The sequence below is a fragment of the Glandiceps talaboti genome, chromosome 13 (assembly GCF_964340395.1).
Source record: "Glandiceps talaboti chromosome 13, keGlaTala1.1, whole genome shotgun sequence".
Lineage (NCBI taxonomy): Eukaryota > Metazoa > Hemichordata > Enteropneusta > Spengelidae > Glandiceps > Glandiceps talaboti.
In genome coordinates this window covers 7471999-7486017 of record NC_135561.1, presented here as the reverse complement: position 1 = coordinate 7486017, position 14019 = coordinate 7471999, and the positions used below count along the sequence as shown (strand labels likewise).

At 35.1% G+C, this 14019-nt stretch overlaps 1 protein-coding gene across 1 annotated transcript in view; it reads left to right on the top strand.

Annotated features, from left to right (window-relative positions):
* LOC144445015 (DNA mismatch repair protein Msh6-like) overlaps nt 1-13733 on the top strand; it is a 22321-nt gene extending 8588 nt beyond the window's left edge. The window contains exons 14-32 of the mRNA XM_078134566.1: nt 437-508; nt 1207-1363; nt 1436-1483; nt 1713-1782; nt 1906-2038; nt 4939-5111; nt 5675-5773; nt 6282-6359; nt 6782-6877; nt 7630-7723; nt 8473-8628; nt 8944-9173; nt 9586-9718; nt 9962-10060; nt 10580-10787; nt 11337-11426; nt 11964-12118; nt 12954-13088; nt 13459-13733. Of these exons, the coding sequence (XP_077990692.1) occupies nt 437-508; nt 1207-1363; nt 1436-1483; nt 1713-1782; nt 1906-2038; nt 4939-5111; nt 5675-5773; nt 6282-6359; nt 6782-6877; nt 7630-7723; nt 8473-8628; nt 8944-9173; nt 9586-9718; nt 9962-10060; nt 10580-10787; nt 11337-11426; nt 11964-12118; nt 12954-13088; nt 13459-13602 (2370 nt within the window). The 3' untranslated portion in view covers nt 13603-13733. The remainder of the gene's footprint in view (nt 1-436; nt 509-1206; nt 1364-1435; nt 1484-1712; nt 1783-1905; nt 2039-4938; nt 5112-5674; nt 5774-6281; nt 6360-6781; nt 6878-7629; nt 7724-8472; nt 8629-8943; nt 9174-9585; nt 9719-9961; nt 10061-10579; nt 10788-11336; nt 11427-11963; nt 12119-12953; nt 13089-13458) is intronic.
* The last annotated feature ends 286 nt before the right edge of the window (nt 13734-14019 follow it).

Genomic DNA, 14019 nt, shown 5'->3' with positions numbered 1-14019 from the left:
CAGTGTTCCCTGTAAGCCAATTTCATGTGCCACGGAGTCTGACACACAATTTCTAGTAACGCACCAAAATTTGGTGTTCACCTATCTCTGTGGTGACTGACAAGAAATGCCATTTTCTATCATTTTGACTCGCAACAACAAAATTAGGCTATCCTTAGAGGGCACACTGTTGTACTCTAAGTATTCTGCTTCTAAATGTCAACACATCAAAACACCTTATTTGAATATCTAAAAATTACTGTGTGTACACAAAAAAAACTTGTTTGCTTGAACAGCAGCGTATCGGGTTTGTCAGTTACTTCCCTGGTATTGTTTTGCTGTGCTTTGTTTAAATTAGACTAGCTTTGCTATTTCTCGATCCCTTTTTGCCATATATGTGCTTTCAGCTTTTACAGATGTGATAGTTTCAATAATGTTTGCACTCTGTGTTTTGTAGCTTGGTCAGTTCCATGATGATCGTCACTGTTCCAGGTTTAGAACTCTTTTAGCTCATTTTACTCCAGCTCAGGTAAGTGAAAGGATGATCATTTACAGTAAAAACTGGTGATTTCATCAAAACCATGTCAACTTAATATACTTGCTGAAATGATTTGTAGGATTGTGTAATGATAAACATAAATTAATCATATTTGTAAATAATCTGTCACATTGTATGAGATACAAATAAGTCTAGTCTTGGTTACCGAGTGCCTTGTATGTAGGAGGGTTTCCTTCCGATCATCCCAGGTTAGGAGTAATGATAACTACAGATAATTTTATCCTGTACATCCGAGTCTGTTGTAAAGTTTCGATTACTAGGTGGTGATTGTTACAGTGCTTTGTATAAAAAGTATCCGGCTGTACAGTACATTGAACAGATAGTGGCTAGGGCTTAAAATAATGGCCTTTTACTTGTCCCTGACAAATGATTTGAGGTCTAGGGCAAGTTGTCTTGAAAAGTACTTGTCCCAAGAGACGGAGAATATCATATGGTTATTGATCAGGCAAGTACTTTTTATTTTCTAGTTGTCCAGTGGACAAGAGAATTGTTTTCATTATTTCGACCCCTGGTGGGTAAAGACATTCATCGGGTTCCCAACCCTGGAATCATAATTCAAACATTGAGCATTAACATTTTACTAGACTAGGTTGATCAAAGTTTTTTGTAAGTATTTTCACTTGAGGAAAAACCTCATAAACTCTAAATATTCTTGTTATTTTCAACAGGTCCTTTATGAGAAAGGTAAACTTCTACAGAAAACACAACAAGTCTTCAAAGACAATTTACTGACTGTTTTAAAAGACTGTCTATCCTCGGGCAGTGAGTTCTGGGATAGTAGCAAAACTTTGAAATTTCTAGCCGAGGAGAAATATTTTGAAATGGGGAAAAAGAAAAGGAAAAATGGTGATGATGATGGTGATGACGATGAGATGGAAGATGAAGATGTTGATGAGAAAGAAGAGGAATTCTGGCCAGAAGGAATCAAAAAGATGCTGTCGGAAAGTAAGTTTTCAAAAATTACTAATGTACATAGAATTAGTTTATGAAATGGACACAGGGCAGATTTGAATATATTTTTTTTAACCAATCAGAGTGTACCTTTCATAGACTTCATCTTGTCTACATTGTTCTTTTGTTTTGTTTCGTGCTGAAATAAATGTCTTAGAATTTCAGAAAAATATGAATGTCTTGTTTTTGTGTCATCATCTGTCTGTTTTTTTCTTTCAAACAGCTGACACTTTAGGTCTAACAGCCAAAGAAGATTGTGAATTAGCAATCAGTGCTCTGGGTGCTATTACATGGTAAGTCACAAAACTTGTTCATTTTTAGAGAAAACTGTCGCACAGTTTCAGAATGATTTGCAGTTTCTATCACTTATCACATTCATAAAATTAACCATGTTATTACTGTCTTGTCTGTTCAAGGTACTTGAAGAAATGCTTCCTAGAAGACGAGTTACTATCTATGAGAAATTTTACAGTTTATAAACCAATAGATAATTTAAGATCTACAACACAGACAACTACTACAGATTTCACCAAGGGAAGGCACCATATGGTAAGTGTTCAACAGTAGTATTTGTAGCTTTTGTCTTCACTAACTCAGTACAAGGCACTAACACAGCAGTTCTGAAGTCATCCATAAACTGGTTGTAGACATCTATATTTAGATATTATTCCTGATATTTGTCTTCGTTCAGCCAAGGAAAAACAAGTGACTTAAGGGGCCTTGTCACTATGAACCGCTAAATAAAACCACTGCAAGCATGAGTGCAAATATGCCTGTGAACTCACATGGCATGAGGTTCTGTTATTATTACATATGTTTATTCGAACAGCAGATTTCCATAAAAATAACACTATGCGATCACATACTTTGTATAGAACGTGGTTGTAGAATTTGTCTTGAATAGCTCAGTACAAGGCACTAGCACAGTAGTAGACGTGTATAATTAGATATTTTTCCCTAATATTTTTCTTCATTTAAGGTATCTGTGTGGGCTAGGACGTCAGGTGAATTTATCAATAAAACTATGTAAATCCACTCATACATTTTTATTTAGACGCACTGGAGTCGGAACTAGCAAAGGGCATACCGTCAATAAGCAGTAACACAGCCACAAACTTTGACCAACTAAGAGTAATTGACATTTTGCTGGGGAGTCTGATGCGCCCTCTACGACAAATTCCTGAGTAACACACACACGGGGAGTGTGAGAGTCTGCCGTAAAGATGTTTTAGTATTTTAAATGCCTGACTGTAAAACGTTGAGTGTCGGCATTTTTGTCAATTGTTATAAATTTAAAGACGAAAAAAAACGTTTGATGGATGACAATTTTTTTGTCATCGTGAGCATGTGCTTCTGACAGAATCAGGTGCCCGCAGAAGTATTGCCCACACTCCGAGTTTAGCAGGCTAATATAACATCACCGTCACATGTGCGAGTACGAGTTCACATCGATACAATTACCACAAGCGATGTATTTCAAAACAAATGCATGCGGTACGGTGAATACTGATCGAGCCAAGTTTGGTCTCCGTAGCGGTAAATATAATCCCAGTATGTCTCTACGATGTTAGTCGATGTCATGACTAGCTGATAGTGCCAACAAATATTGAACATTTTATGAACGGCTTAGATACATTTTAAGAGTCGCTTTCCTGAATAAAACAACCATTTTCAGATTACATGCCGACATGGGCGACACATCAAGTAATCAAAGACACAACAATAAACAAATCAAAGCAACTGTGTTTATTTATAGCAATCTGCGGATGGAAATCATGATTTTCCCAGGGAATGATACGTAACACACGTCAATATTACACTGAGGACCTAACTGAAACATTGAAACATTTTAATTTTGCTCACATTGTACATTTGAGTCGTCATGGACTATCGAACAGGCAATTTCAGGAACGACGATTTGCATCATACTCACAGACCTCATGTTTGCTTGTACCGCGCCGTTCACACGTGTGAGCTCACACTGTAGGCAAACTCGCTCTGTTTTCTTTGGCTAATGGAATGCGTATGGTTGCCTGCAGACACAAATTTATGGTTGTCTGCAGACCCAATTTTTTCTATGTAATTTTTATTGAAAGTGCGTAAAATACATAAGATTTGCTGTAGTCCGGTGCGTAGTTTCAGAGGGAGTAATTAGAAACTCTAGTCTGACAATTATCCTCCAAGGTCATATTCATAATCTACTGTCACCCCGCACGTACAAGTTACGTCTGCAAGCATGAGTCATGACTAGATATGATCACACGGAAACACTGTCCCTCCATTCTCAGCCAAGGCCTCGTAACGAAGTTTGGAACGTCTTTTACCTAGTTTCGTTTTCGGCATCGTGGTAGTGTATGCCAAATATGGTAGTGAGTCTTCGAGGGTTGTCCAACGGCAGCTAAAAGTTTTCATATCACGCTGTAGAAAGTAACTGAGCGAACGGATGCTCCGTATTGAAATCAAAGATACGCATGCGCAATATGCATGAGTTTGTTGATGTCCCCCTAGCCTTGACACAGTTGATCGCATTACCGAAACGCTACATATTAGCAATGTAAGCGGCCATATATCAGAGTGTTAATCTGTTTTCAAGCCATATTACGATTTTCATTCATTCTAGAGGGTTCAAAGAGACAGAATCACTTACGCGTTCGCAAGTATTGTTTTTACAAGTACCGCGAAATGGTTGAGAAATTGTCAAAAAATGGGATTTTTTTGCCTTTTTGACCATTTAGAACGTTTCTTCATTTTACTCGTTCTAGCTTATTATACATGCTAGGGAATTCGGGTTTGTTTTATTTGATAATTGAGATGAAGGACGAGAAACTGGTTAGAGGGATTTTTTGTTAGTGAAACAGGCACTCGGCACTACTTTGTTGAAAATGGGGTACGCATACAACAAAATTTGCCTTTTTGACAATTAATTTGAATCATTTTGGATCAAAATTTCAAAATTTTGTCTAGACAGATTTTGACATGTATATTTATGATCACAACTGTAAAAAAAAAAATTAAAAAAAATCAAAATTGCCTATTACAGAGTGGAAAATATGAAAAATATGATATAATAATATACACAGGTGTCAAATTTCATCATAATTTAAACAAACTCTACTTTAATGTTTTTAATGTTATGATGAATATTAAAGGGACAAACTCAGAAAATTTGGTGTCAATATCTTTATTTTTAACAAAGTTACAACAATATTTGTACAATAAAGAATTGGATGAAAAATAGCCTATACAACAACCTTAACCAAGGAAATTACGAATGGCCTAAGGGGCCTTGTCAGTATGAGTTTTAAAGTTTGTAAATCATCTATGAGAAAGACTGTGTAGAAAAGAGAAAGTTTCTATGTATATGAACCTAAACTAACTTGGAAAGACCAAGAGTGTTGGCTGTGCAGATGTAAGTTGAGATCTAAGTTATTCATCTGTCATTTTTGTAGGTTTTGGATGGTGTAACTTTGAACAACTTGGATGTGATGGACAGTGGAGTAACTGGTAATGTCGAGGGAACACTCTTAGCAAAGCTAGATAACTGCTCTACTCCGTTTGGTAAAAGATTATTTAAACAATGGCTGTGTGCTCCACTATGTAACCCTAAATCTATTAATGATAGGTAAGGAATTAAGAATCGGTCAATGATGTTAGTGTTTGACCTGACCTGACCTGGCCTGGTATGACCTGACCTGACCTGACCTTTGACACAAACAATAAACAATTGATAACCGTACAGCTTGATAAAATGAATGTATTTGACGGGACCTAGTTTGATAATATGGGAAGGTATTGCCATTTTGAATGACCTATGACCTGACCTGACCTGACCTATGACCTAACATACTGTAAGAGACACACTAAGGTGAATGTTTGCATGATGCATTCTGAAAAACCTCCCAAACCTTGTAAATTTTGGCAAACACTGACCAATAATGTATTTTCACCAGACAGCTTTGGCAGAGTGATAGTTATCAAATGTTACAAACTGTGTTTGCAAAACTGAACATCAAAAATGCCCAAATTTTTCATCAAATACAGTCAACATACAAGATAATGCAGGTTGATTTTCACTACACGTTCATACATTCCAATGCTGGATATTTCATTATTTCATTGCCATGGCTTTAAATCATCAATTTTAATTTTCTATATGTACCCAAAGTAATTTCACTTTCTATACAGGCTAGATGCGATAGAAGATCTCATGAAAATTCATGAAGTGGTTACCGAGGTAACGGATTTACTGCGAAAACTACCAGACTTAGAGAGGCTGCTCAGCAAGTAAGGATCTAGTTGCTATGGTTACAGTTACAGACCTATGACTACACATCAGGATTTTGTACTTTTCCCAACTTGAACAATTTAGCTAGGCAACCTAATCCTATATGTCTGAATAAGCACATAGAATTATAAATCCTTCACATATCAACAGCTATCCTAACAGGTCCCTTATATACCTGTCATGGTTCATATCTTGTGTAGAAAAGATGACTAATTAGAGTGCTTTTGTTAAGTAGGTAAAATCTACCCAGGTGCCCCAATCATTTTATCAGAGTTCCCCACCAAAATTATGGTATAATATATGCGTAACTATGCCATTTTTACCAGATTTCCCCTTTCTGTTACTGGGGTTCCCTAACCTTAGCAGAAACACTGAATTATTCAGTGAACATATTTAGTGTCTATAATAATACTACATGAGTATAAATCTGTTCAGACATTGCATTCACTACATGTCACTGCTGACCAATAATAAAAAGCTTTGTAATTTTTTTTAATTTTTACCCAGAATTCACAGTTTAGGACTAGCCAGGAAGGATAGCCAACCTGATACTAGAGCTATATTCTTTGAGGATGTTGCATACAGGTTGGTATTATATGAGTAATATTTCATATTACTGTGTGCAATAGGATGTAGGGCAAACTACATTTCTTAAACTGTTTGAAAACCTTCCAATTCTAAGTATTAAAGTAAAAATTGAAAAGAAGTGTGTTATAACATCTCCTCACAGACTTAACCATCATGCTCAGCTGAGTATTAAAAAATAACAAAGATGGTAACCATTGACAACGATTCAGATAAATAAAGTAATACATGCCAAGAAATTTTGTACTAAAAAAATGCAAATTCAGATTTTATGATTTGTGTTATAATATTGATCATGTGTATATACAGCACAGGAATGTTTACATGGTATTCTGTCGACCAGTTTGAGTTGACCTGTTTATTAAGTTCATTGACCAACACACAAAATGTCAATTGATATATTTGTGATATTCATATTTCAGCAAGAGAAAGATTGAAGATTTTCTAGCAACTCTACAGGGTTTCAAGAATTCTTTGAAAATTGTCAAATTATTTGAGACACAGAATAAGAATTTCAAGTAAGTAATTCTGATGTGTTGATTGATTTATATGGCCTTCATTATACTTGATGGTAATAATACACTTTTTTACATAGCACTTTGACACGTTAAAAATACTCAATGTGATGTACAACTGCCAACATCAGACCGTGGACAAATGGAACCTGTTACAAACAGGGAAAGTAAACAACTGAATTGGATTAATAACACTTGACAGAGCATGTTGGAAGTACAGAGACTTGTATTACATTCCACCATTTGATAAGAACAGTTTTATGGCCACTTTACATAATAGTTCACATTCACAAACAAATTAGAATTTCTCCAGGCATTTCATGCACACATAAAGAGACCATGAAACTGTTTTTATCAAACCATGAAATGTAAGTCTCTGCTGATCCAACATGCTGAGCCAAGTGCTATTAATCCAATTCATTTGTTTACTTTCCTTGTTTCACATTTGATGTGGATGCTTTAAACGATTGTGGTACGTACAGAAAACACTTTACTTTGGTGTTATGGGTTGTACAACTGCCAACATCAGACCATGGACGAATGGAACCTGTTACAAACAAGGAATTTCAAAGTAAACAAATAAATTTGATAAATAACACTAAAATTGGAATTTTGTAAGTGCATATCTGACGTCATGTTACATGACTAGAATCAACGTAGCAATATGGTGATTATGAGTCAGCATCTTTTTATCCATTCAACCATCGTAATGCCACTTTATACTTTCTAAGTTTTTGTTCCTTTTACTTTTACAGATCTAAATTACTGAAGCGTACAACTCTAGTAGCTACCGATGACAACCCTAAAGGAAGCTTTCCTAACATCAAAGAAGAACTTGCGTTCTTTGATGTAAGTTTCAAACCTTACTGCTAATTGGGAAATCCATAGGTTACCGTAGTTACCATAGGTATTGACCAACCAATAGCATTGGTTATTACATCTCATCAACATGTATATTCACCAGATAAATTATTGCTTACATCCTATTGGCTAGTAAATCTGGAAATTTTCGCTAAAGACTTATTTTTCACTTATTTTGCTGGTCAATAAATACGCAAAAATAAGTAGTGACTAATATTCCTTCTTGTACATGAAAACAATATGCCACACCAGTCTGGTAATTAGTAAAAATAAGTCTTTTGGGAAGTAGTTGAAGACTGGCGAAAATACCTAGGTTTCCAGCAGTTTCAGCAAACCAGATTATGGTAATGCTTGCTTTGGTATTCATGAATTTTTGTATTTCTGACTTTTTATTGGCAATGTTGTGGGACTGTATATATGGGGAACTTAATGCACCTATCAAATACTCATGTATTCATGTGATTTCAATACAGATAAATTATACTTTGAGAAATGTATACTTACATGGCAGGGTTGGATATTCATGATTATTTGTGGCAATATTTGCATATTTGATCATTACAACAAAAATAATGTCAATTTCGAACATGATAAATTAAAGTGTTATGTACACTATAATATATGATAGTGTAAGTTCGTAGTTAAAATTGCAATTTAAGAATGTAATTTTAACACATTTTTCAATCTTCAAAAATGCAAATTTTAATTTAAGAATATTTATATACTTTCATCTTCAGAGTGCCTTTGACCACGCTAAAGCCAAATCAGTAGGTGCCATTATACCTAGACCAGGTGTAGATTCTGATTATGATGATGCCGTTGAAGATGTCAGAACACTCAAACAAAGATTAGACCACTATCTGGACAGACAAAAACAGAGACTTGGTAACAGGGTAAGTTTTATTTCATTTCTAACTTGTCTTACTTTATTTACACCAATAGAGTCTGGATATAAAAAGTACTGATTTATGTGTGTGTGTGTGGGCATGTTCAATTGCCAGGTGTAACTCCAGTTTTTGCCAAGATTTTATCACAATTCCTTTCCCCCCAATCAGAGTTCGACATACTGGGGTACTGGTAAAAACAGATACCAACATATTCCTTTCTCTCAATCAGAGTTTGACATACTGGGACACTGGCAAAAACAGATAACCACCATATTCACTTTTCTCCATGAATTGACAATAATTCTGTTTTCGCTTTATCAGAGTTTGACATACTGGGGTACTGGTAAAAACAGATACCAACTTGAGGTGCCAGAATGTGCTGTGAGGAATGTACCAGATGAGTATGAATTGACATCGTCTAAGAAAGGCTGGAAAAGATACACCACAGATGACATACAGGAATTATTACAACAATTAATTGACGCTGAAGACAAGCGTGATGTCGCCCTCAAGGATATCATGAGGAGAATCTTTGCCAAATTTGATGAACAGTAAGTCTGATAGTGTGTCTGTGTGTCCCTGTGTTTCTGTTTGTTTGTTTGTTCATTCATTCCTTTTATACATGTCATAAGTATGGAGACACATGAATTTTCCCAAACACAATTATATGCGAGTGTGTAGCCCTGGGGTATGTATGTGAGTATGTGTGTATGGGTAGGTGAGTGTGGGGGTATGTGAGTGTGTACATATGTCACTGTGTGGGTATGTGAGTGTGTACATACATGACTGTGTGTGGGTATGTGAGTGTGTACATACATGACTGTGTGTGGGTATGTGACTGTGGGTATGTGAGTGTGTACATATGTGACTGTGTGGGTATGTGACTGTGGCCATGTAAGTGTGTGCATATGTGACGGTGTGGGTATGGTATTATAACAAGGATACTTTTACTTTGTTTTGTAGTTACAAAGACTGGGATACCGCTGTACAATGTTTAGCAGTACTGGATGTGTTGCTATCATTGACTCATTATAGTCAGTCTGGTGATGGTGAAATGTGTCGGCCTGAAGTGATGGCGCCCTCTGGTGATACCAAGGTAAAAGTCTTCAAATTTGGTAGACTACAGCACAAACGCAGAACTGTTTGTTGGTCTGAACGTCAAATACAATTATACAATTTCAATCAGGTGATCAAAGTACTAAAACCCTAATGAACAATGAATGGTCATTATAAACTTCAGGTTTTCCACTTTCCTACAGTATTAACATTATGATAGCAACAGTAACGTTGATGAATTCTTGACATTAAAACTAATCATATTTTGTACCTTTCTTTGCAGCCATGTATCTCAATTTGCAATGCCAGACATCCATGTGTCACCAGAACATTCAGTGGTGGTGATTTCATACCCAATGACACTTACATTGGTTGTAAGGATGTAAGTAATTATTCAATGTTTATTTACTTTGTAATAATAAGTTGAATTGTTTTGCTTAAATAAAGAGCTAATTTGCATATTTTTGACATTCAGTGATGATGATTTCATACCCACTGAAACTTACATTGGTTGTAAGGATGTAAATAATCAGTGTTTACTCATTTTTTTAATCACCATTTGCATCCTGTTTTGCATAGATAATTAACCAATTTGCATATTTTTGACAAGTTGTTGTGGAGATTTCATACCCACTGATACATTGCTTGGAAGGATGTCAGTCATGCAGTGTTTAGTCACCATAGTAATAATCATTTGCATCCCGTTTACATAGCTAATTAGTCATTTTGCATATTTCCTCAATATTTACATATACATTTATTGCAGACCTGATGATACTCTAGTCTTATGACAGGGCAGGAGCTGGTCAGAGTTTTTGAAACTATTTGAGTTTAATTTGTGGAGACCATCGTCTCTGTAGTATGTTACATGTATTACATTCATGTCCATCTTGTTTCCTAGGAGACAGATGAAGATGGCAGTGATGATACCAGTAGTTGTGTCCTAGTAACAGGACCTAACATGGGAGGCAAATCAACCTTGATGAGACAGGTTGGTTTAATTGTCATCGTAGCACAGATGGGTTGTTATGTACCAGCCGAGAGTTGTAAACTAACTCCTGTAGACAGAGTATTCACAAGACTTGGTGCAAGTGATAGAATTATGTCAGGTAAGTATTTACAAATCTTTGAATATTTAAGTTGTAACAGTTGTACCTAGGTAAACTAAACTGTTTATATCAGTAATGCATGTTTGTAAAGGTCCTTTTCTAGAACATGTATGTATGTATGTATGTGTGTATGTATGTATGTATGTATGTATGTATGTATGTATGTATATATGTATGTAATGTATGTAATGTATGTATGTATGTATGTATGTATTTATGTATGTATGTATGTATGTATGTATGTATGTATGTATGTATGTATACTGTGTGTGTGTATGTATGTATGTATGTATGTATGTATGTATGTATGTATGTATGTATGTGTGTGTGTGTGTATGTGTGTGTGTATGTGTGTGTGTGTGTGTGTATGTATGTATGTATGTATGTATGTATGGATGGATGTATGTATGTATGTATGTATGTATGTATGTATGTATGTATGTATGTATGTATGTATGTATGTACTAAAGAGCTGTATACAGATAGTATAGATATTGTATTCAAGAAACAAATCTCAATTAAAGAAGATCCTTACCTCTTTGTTTTCAGGTGAAAGTACTTTCTATGTTGAATTAAGTGAGACGTCTGCAATATTACAACATGCAACTAAACATTCCTTGGTTCTGGTGGATGAATTAGGTAAGTATCCTTACATCTTGGTTTATTCCATCAATATTTCAAGAATTGCTGGTTGTATTCAAACAAACATTAATACATTATACAAAGATGTAAACTAATAGTCTGACCTCAAATCAGCCTGCTGTGTTAAGAAACTCTCCCAAGGAAACACTTTCGGAGCAATGTGATGCTATTACAAGGTTGCCACTGATTGAAAAACATACATATACTTTATCACTCATTAACAATACAGCCAACAGATGTTTGCTTGTTTCCTTTGTTTTTTAACCAATCAGAATGAGCCTTATAAAGTGCTCCACATTATCTAACCAATCAGAATGAACCTTATAGAGTACTTCACATTATCTGACACTTTTAGTTTACGTCTGGTTGTTGTATATGATATCTGGTGGGTCAACATTGCTAACAAAATCCTGTGAAAATATTTATTAATAACAGTTACGTGAAGGGATGTTTGTGATTTTGAGAAAGTGTAGTAGCTTCAAATAATTCACAAATTACATGGATTTATTAATACTATTGTGTATGTTATTACAGGCAGAGGAACAGCCACCTATGATGGTACCGCCATTGCCTGTGCTGTTGTCAAGGAGATATCAGAAGAAGTTCAATGTCGTACCTTGTTCTCAACTCACTATCATTCCCTTGTAGAAGAATTCTCCCATGATGCAAACATCAGATTAGGACACATGGTAAGTGTCATTAACAACACAGAATTTTTTATTTTTTTTTCACAAATTTTGTTTATTTGATTATTTTGTAAGTGAATATGTTTGTGATGAGGTCCTGTAAATGTGTAGTAATTACATGAAAATCTTTGAGACTGGGTGATGTCTTCATTGTTTGCTCAAAATTTGTTATTGAAATAATGAGACAACACTTGACTACTACTATGAATACACCTACCATCAGGGGATATAAAGCAAATAATACCATGTTGCCCCTGACAATTGATCAATGTGACCTGGTTTGAGTCTGAAAATAAGAGATGGGGATGTAGTTGTATAATGAATATCATCAAGTCATCACCCAAAAAAGAGCTGTGGTCACTGGTATTAGGATATACAACTCTGCGTTCACATCTCTCATGTGACTCACATGTCTGGTTGTACATTACATTTTATCCAATCAAAAGAAGCTGTGGTATTGGTAGGATTTACAAATCGGTGCTCACATGTCTCATGGTATATTACATGTAATGATGTAATCCAATGAAATGAAATTGTTCATATAACAATCATATAATAATTTGTAACATATAACAATAGTTTAGTTTAGTTTATTTCAAAAGAATAGGGCCACCGTCCATCATTCGACGAAAAGAGGATAAATATTACAGTAACTTTTGGAACACAATGACAAATAAAAAAAATTTACAAAGATAGTAACGATAGTCAACATATAACAAGTTTCCATATGAAGTCAAAATAATTATTAATAATGTCATTCTTGTCTCCAGTCCCTTTTATAGATTAGATTGAGTAGATAACAATACTTTGTGTTTTCTCTTTCTGTTCTTTCTTTCAGGCGTGCATGGTAGAAAATGAAAACGAGGAAGATCCTAGTCAGGAAACCATCACGTTTTTGTACAAATTTGTGAAAGGTGCCTGTCCTAAAAGTTATGGTTTCAATGCTGCTAGATTAGCTGATTTACCAGAAGAGGTAAATATATGGTTTCATTTTTGTGGAATTTTGATTTCTGTATTTTAAAGCAACCTTGATTGATTGATTGATTGATTGATTGATTGATTGATTGATAATCTAACTGCTAGGCAATTATGCTAACTCTAAAGGCCGAAGGTGTTATCCAAGACTTGCTGCTCACCAGTGTTACTGTCATCCTTAGGTTTTTGTTCGGCAATCTTCCAAGCACAGATGTGAGCTCTTGTTACAAAACAAGTTGATTGATTGATTGATTGATTGATTGATTGATTGATTTATTGATTGATTGATTGATCGATAAAATGTAACTGCTGATAGAATATATCAGATGACATTGATATAAAATGTATATTTATATTCTATTGTATAGGTCATTTCAAAGGGTCAAGCCAAGGCAAGAGATTTTGAAGCAGCAATGGATAGATTGAAACTCTTCAAGACATTGTCAAAGTTGGATGTGAAGACTGTAAATATTGAACACTTAAAGACACTGAAGGAACAGATCCATGTTTGATGTCCGGAAAATCAGTCAAATTTGGAGACAACTTTAAATAAGTCAAACTGATGATAGAGAAATAGGATTGTGATACTAGGTACTCAAGTCTGGACTAAAGAGGGTTTGATTATTTGAGTAGTGACATGTACTATTTTCCCAAATAATGGCATTGGATTTTGTTTGAGGTACTTCAACTCAGGTGAACAGTTCAGCATTTACTTGGTACTGACTAGCCATACCAATGATACTCAAAGCACAGTAGTTATCATATTGCAAGTTTTGATTCAATATACTTTTTCACGCAGCGAACAGTTAGGTATATATTTTATATAAGCTATCTGACTACATCAATGATATGTGAAATATCAGACCATTATATTGCATTTTGTATGGGATTTTGTCTTTTTGGTTCAAGATGACTTATCTCAGTGTGTA